Genomic DNA, 6,740 nt, shown 5'->3' on the forward strand with positions numbered 1-6,740 from the left:
TGAGAGAATGGACGTCTGCAAATAAAATAAAAATACGAGAAATAAAACCATTTGTGATTGAACCGATTCAGTAAAATAATTATTTAAAACCTTTCTTGAAAACAAAAAATATACGAACTTTCGGAAAAATAAATGTTATACATCTGTTTTTGAGACAAAATAAAGTAAAGGGGACCTTTCTAACGATTCGCTCCATAGGATGAACAATTTCTAAGAATTTTACCCAAGGCTTAAAAACCAAAATATACTTGTTTCGAAATAATAAAATCTTTTTTTTTTCAAAGCACAGCAGCGATTATTTTATTAGTTACCCAAAAGTAACATACATAAGAAATAAACGTAGCATTCATAGATCCATAGTATCTCATTAATCATTAAATTCATAATATTTTCTAAATTCACACTATTCCTTAATTTAGGGGGGCGAGTGCCCCCTATGCCCCCCCCCTAAATTACGTCCCTGAAAAAAATGCATAATATTTTCAATTAATGTTAATTGAAAATCGGGATTTTGGGGAGGGGGCCCCTATCCTATATTTCTATATACATAGATGTGTCTAGATTAGGAATAGATTTTATATTCGGAAACTGTTTAAAATTGTGTATTTAAATCTTACTAGATCGTCGAAACATAATCAAATGTTATTTTGAAAGTATGAAGTAAATTTAAATCGCTGGTTGATGATGAATCGTCCTATCAAAATTGTCCTAAGCAATTCAGTTTATATTATTCACGGAAATTTGTTTATTCCCATTTTTATTTTAGTAGGAAGTTGTTACATAGGTATTGGTATATACATAATATTGAGGTTGGAAATGGGCCCGACAAAAGGGTCCACGCAAATGTTGAAACTTACATTTCGAGCCTAATAAAAAAAGTTAACCGATCCTTGGGCTGTTAAAGCAGGTATTAGTTGTTTGTGTAAATCGTAAGAAATATAAATTGTTTTGTTGAAATACCCAAACTTTAGGTCCCCAAGTGCAATATCCTATAAATTTTTACACACGTTGAAAAGTTAACAAGTTATTTAGATTTACTGAGGGCCCATATTTTCTAACAGATAGTGGGGCCTACATGCCATTGGACATGTTCGCTTGTATGGCCAGTCCGCCACTGAATATACATATATATATTATCTGCTCAGGGTTGTAAATGAAAGTTTATATAAATATAGGTATACATTTATTTTTCTCTAACAAACATTTTTTACATATGATATATTGGCAGGATAAAAAATATTGAGATGTTAATCATAAATAAAATGTGAAACAGATATCTTTCAAAGGATATTGTTCTCAATAGAATATAATTTAAATAATATTGAACATGGAATTCATGAATGAAAATGCTTCCACGGAGGCATATTTATTTCTTTTGAAATTATCTATGATAAACAAAAAAAAAACAATTTTTTTGTTTAGTATTTGAAGAATTGAAATTCTAAACATGCAATTTATTAATTTTATTAAATACAATACACTAACATATTGTATTAAATACTATTGATTTCGATTACAAGCGTGAAAATATTCAATAAACTACTTTTATTTGATTTAAATTTATTTTTTTACTTTATTTGACATGCAATGATGGGTGCTCGTAACAAACTCATTAACATCACAATGATATTATTAACTAGTGACTTATTCAAGTAACAAATTCGAAGACATGCGTAACGCATACATTAGCTTAATCAATCTGCTAAGCATAAACATATCCATAGTTGATCGATACAAGTTTTGATTAAATTATGTAAATTTTTGGTCGAACAATGGTTATATTTTTCAAACATTGACTTAAAATACTTTAAATATTCAGAATTTCGAAACACACTCATAAGAAATTTGTATTGACTAGATGAGATATATACAAAATACGACGATTCTCACATTTGGAACAACTTTATAGAATAGGTTTACATTTGTCATCATAAATTAGTACAATATTGTAAAATAACAGTGGGTAGACTAATATATTTGCACATTTGGTCGAATGAATTCATGGAAAATAACTATAAACTAAAAATTTACCAAATTACAAACATATTCTGTTGCCCACCACTGGTCTAAGTATACACAAAGCATGAAAATATATATAAAAACATAGAATAGCCTTATAAAAATGAAATAATGTAAGTTATACATCTATATATGTATATGTATGTAGATATTTAGTAATAAATTACACATATTTATATAATAACAGTTATATTTTAAATGTTACCAATGGGTTCTTTAAAATGTGAACAATGTGAATGCGTTATCTCATCTATGCAAAACTATTTTTTTTTTTTTTATACAACATCGAACAAACGTAATAAAAATATTTAACAATTACAAGCGTAATTAACATTTTTCAAAACTTTATATTTGCTTAAATAACACTTTTAGACTTTACATCTAATAAATCAACAGTTTTTTTTAGCAATATTTTAATTGCAACATTTTCATGGTCATATTTCAATGATAGACTTAATTGAATTTACATTTATGTTATAGTGAACATACATACGTTCATAAAATGAAAAAGAAGAATCGCACATTATGTATATTTAAAGCAATAGATATATTACTGACCATAACGATAATATATATATGTATAATAAAAAGTAACTAATTTTTGTGAAATAAATCAGAAAAAAAGGAACTAAGGAAGTTAAAAAATAGTATCACATGTGAATATAAAAATAAACCGAAGCTTAAGAGATTTAACTCGGACGAGGTGGTAAAGGTGGAGGTTGCGTTTGACGGGAAGGTACAGGTGGAGGAGGCGGAGGACCCGTCGGTGGAGCGGCTGGAGGGGGAGCTGGTCTAGGAGGCGGTGCTCGAGCCGGCGAAGGTGGCGCTCGAATTGGCAACGGTGGAGCCTTTCTCAATGGAATGTTCAGGCCTAATTCAGCGCACAGGGGTATCGTATTATTAGTGCAAAGATCTATCTCCTTCTGGGTAATGCTCCACCATTCCGGCGACTTGAGCGAAATGTTTAACTGCTCCGAGCACACCGTCAGACATTCATTTTTGGCCGCTTGCAAAGCACTCTGACCCTCTCGGAACGTTATCCACAACGTATTATCATCGGCGAATCTGACGAGGGTAACTTCACCGAAGGAAGACAACTCTTGCAACAAAGCTGCCATCAAGGTGTCATTGAATGGTCCGGTCTCGTCGTATTCGCCGTCTTCGGATGGTGTGATAATTATCGTAGCATCCGGTGGGCCCAAGTCTTTGACTACTTCGTTGAATACCTTCTGGCGTAGTTCCGTGTCGATTTGGCTGGCCTCTACGTCGATTATAGCAATCACGGGACGGTGATCGCTTTGTTTGAGCTCTGCACGACTGTAATGGATCAATTTGCCGATTCCGATTTCGGTGACAGTGTCTGGCTCCGATACAGACTTGCGGCTCTTCCATAGGATGCGATCTGTCCAAGCTGGAGCCCTGCACTTTTCACTGGTGTCATAATCCTCGCTGAATAGATCGTATTTGTAAGTTGGTGGGAATGTTATGTCGCCTTCGAAACAATTTTTAAACACGTTGCCTAAATTTTTCTGTTTGTTTAATTGATCGTGTTCTAGAATAGCTTGCAGGTTGCCATCTCTAACCAATTCCTTAATTTCATCCTTGTCCATGTCGATTCTGTAATTGAAGTCTCCACACCAGAATACATAATCGTGTGAATTCAACGTGCGTCCCATAGGAAATGCAATTTTCCTTGTTATTTCAGAATAGTCGGCGTTTCTTTCGCTAACTTGAGATTGACCAGCAGCGAAATGTGCACAAACGAAGCACATCGAAGTTCCGTGTAAGACCATACGTATGGCAGTGCCTCCTTTATTACCGGTAGCCCCACCTAATCCTGTCTTGACGGAATCCACCGCCACATCTCTAATATGCTGAGATAATTCAGGGCGGACAAAGACATACAAGCATACCCCCACCAACTGCTGACTGCTAAGCAAAACGTACGGACGATCCCGAGATAATACTTTTTCTAGCTCTTCGGCCCAAGCCTTCGCATTGTCTGAACTCGCAGCCATTATATTACTAGCATTCAAATCAACTATCTCCTCAAAACCAATCGCATATATGTCAGTAATGAGATCTTTATTATCAGCAGTAGCGACGAGAGATGATTCAGTAGAATCTAAGAGCCAATCTGACAGTGATAAGTCTTTATAAACGAGGCTTCTAAATTGTTTGCCTCCATTCACATTATATGTTCCGATGCCAAGGCGAATTCTCATCGGTGTTACATACTCGTTGTACCTTCGGCACATCTCCCTCAACACTGGTGTTGATATATGTAGCATATTTCCAGGCAGGAGGATTCTAGTCCGATCGGCGAGTTCCGAATTCAAAGTAGAACCTAAAAGTAGTATATCTATAGCCTCTTGTTTGGAATTGTCCAAAAGATTGTTTTGGATTGTTCTCGCTGCCGATCTGGCACCGTCGATTATTTTCGAGCCACCTTGAATGGCACCGGTACCCGCGTATATCTTACTTATTTCGTTGCCATTGTTGACCCACATTTGACGGAATACTTCTTCAAAGCGAGAAACATTTTGCTTCTTATCGCCGATTTCCAATAAAGTCAGTTGTTCGTTCAGTATTTCTAATCCGATAAATAGTTGTACACAATTCGTCCTATCTAAGCAATCTAAGCAGTTTGTCCGAATAGTACCTTTCTGTTTGTACCTGACACTGCCGTTCTGGTAACAGAACAATGAGATACATTCGTAGAACGGCTCTACAATACTCTTCAATTTGGTCAACGCTGCCGGAGCGCCTCCTCTTACTTCTTGGTGATAGTCGAAGATTATTTGTTCTATATCTTTGTGACAGGATTCATATAAATGTTTTTGGAAGGCGTTGCTCAACATCGCCTCACCTTCGCTGCCACCGATTAAACTGGATCCCAACAGATTCAGTATCATTACAGAACCGTAGTTTCTTTTCATCTGTGAGAAATGTCTTTCGAAGCCCGTTTGCGAAGCGCCAAAGCTGCGAGACATTTTGACTTTATGTGAGCCGACTTGAACCCCCGGTTGTTCCCAAAAGAGAGGTACGGATCCTCTAGTTTGAACGTACGACACGACATCGCTATCTAAAAAGATAGCCTGCTCCGTCTCAACAAAATTGGCAACATTACCCTCATCGTTACACCCTCTCACGTTGAACCTAGTCCCAGCCCTTTCGCAGCTGAGCCGAGATACGAGGACGGCTCTGGCCTGCCTGGCGCCTACGTAAACGGTACGTATTTCAACGGAGCCGCACATGACCTTTAACAGCCAGCGTTCGCATTCTATGCCGAATCTGAGCAGGTGTACGAAGAGAGCTCGGTTCCAAAAGAATCTGTTATCGGTGTTGCCGGTGTGGTGTCGTCTTTGGGCGCATAGAGTCAAGTCGAAGAGAGGGTGTAGTTGTCCGGCGCCGCCCCACGAGAAGTAGAACGTGCCCGAGTTGAGGAGTTTGCGCACCTCGGAGACGCGATCTTCACCCTGCGGTTGGTAGAAGAGTGGGAACAGTTGGGTCTGAGTGACTCGGAACACTTCCAAGTCGGCGACTTTGCCAATGGAGCAGCAGCCGGTGACCGCGGCCAAGTAGAGTAGAGTGGAGTCGCCGGCGGCCAGGGGCAGCACTCCCAGGAGGCCGTACGCGTCTGCGGCGCGCTTGTATTGGCGGCGCACGGCTTCCGCCTCCGACCCCGACAGGGAGACGGCGGCTCCGGACTCCAGCAGGAGGGCGCCCCCCGCGACTCCGCCCCCGCCCCCCCGCGCCTCCACCAGCAGGCTGTGCGGCTGCGGCGGCGCGCTCTTCTCCAAGATGCGGAATCCCTTTGACATGGCCATGGCGGCGCTCCGCCCCTCAGCCCCGCCTCACCTCTTTTCCCCGCACCCGCGCCCCCGCCGCCTCGCCCGCTGATATTGACAAGTGAAACGGCTGCTCCTGCTCCTGTACCTGCTGTTGGCTCCGATGCAGGCTTGCCACCACCACCACCACCTCCTCTCGCTGCAGCTAACGTCAAACTGATTTGCGCAATTCACCGTGGTTTCGTTTGGCTAGTACTAGTTCAACTAAAACAGTACACAAAAGCCAATCGCCTATTACTAATTGATTCAAAAACGTTTTCTTAGGTATGTATCATTAAAATTTAATATCTTCTTCTTGTTAATGCCTTGTCCGCATCCGGACGTTGGCGACCACCTCGTCGATTATTTGAATATATCCGCATCGGTCTTCAGCGGCTCGGAACAGCTCTTCGGCGCTCATATCGGTCCACATGCGCATGTTTCGAAGCCAAGATAACTTTTTCCTGCCAATCCATTTTTTTCCTTCTATTTTCCCCATGGTTATCAATCGGAGAAATTCGTATTTTGGACCCCGTATCATGTGTCCGAGGTACTCCATCTTTCTCCGCTTGATGACAGAAACAAGTTCCCTGCCTCTCCCCATCATGCCGAGGACAGCTTCGTTCGATATCTTTTTGGTCCACGGAATCTTCAGCATACGCCTATAGACCCACATCTCTATAGCCAGCAGCGTGGCTCGGTCGTTAAGCTTCTGCTTAACACTGAGAGGCGCCGAGTTCGATCCCTTGAGCTGACCTCGATTGAAAAAGAATTTTTCTGAGTATATCTGTAATGCTGCTGGTCAGACCAGGATTTGTGACTCCTGGTTGATCGTTTCCTATCAGAGTTTGCCAATTTTCTCTGATTTCATTGTTGAAACGATTCCCGATT

General features: G+C 40.2%; 1 protein-coding gene across 1 annotated transcript; it reads right to left on the minus strand.

Moving 5' to 3' along the window:
* Positions 1–1,173: 1,173 nt before the first annotated feature.
* On the minus strand, positions 1,174–5,986 carry Synj (synaptojanin). The gene has a single exon (XM_077442463.1). The coding sequence runs from the start codon at positions 5,847–5,849 to the stop codon at positions 2,709–2,711; it is 3,141 nt and encodes a 1,046-aa protein (XP_077298589.1). The 5' UTR covers positions 5,850–5,986; the 3' UTR covers positions 1,174–2,708.
* Between the last annotated feature and the right edge of the window lie 754 nt (positions 5,987–6,740).

Source organism: Arctopsyche grandis, chromosome 12, assembly GCF_051622035.1.
Source record: "Arctopsyche grandis isolate Sample6627 chromosome 12, ASM5162203v2, whole genome shotgun sequence".
NCBI lineage: Eukaryota > Metazoa > Arthropoda > Insecta > Trichoptera > Hydropsychidae > Arctopsyche > Arctopsyche grandis.

Bases quoted from the DNA above. Each gene is read 5' to 3' on its own strand.
- Synj (XM_077442463.1), bottom strand. From the start codon at position 5,849: ATGGCCATGTCAAAGGGATTCCGCATCTTGGAGAAGAGCGCGCCGCCG.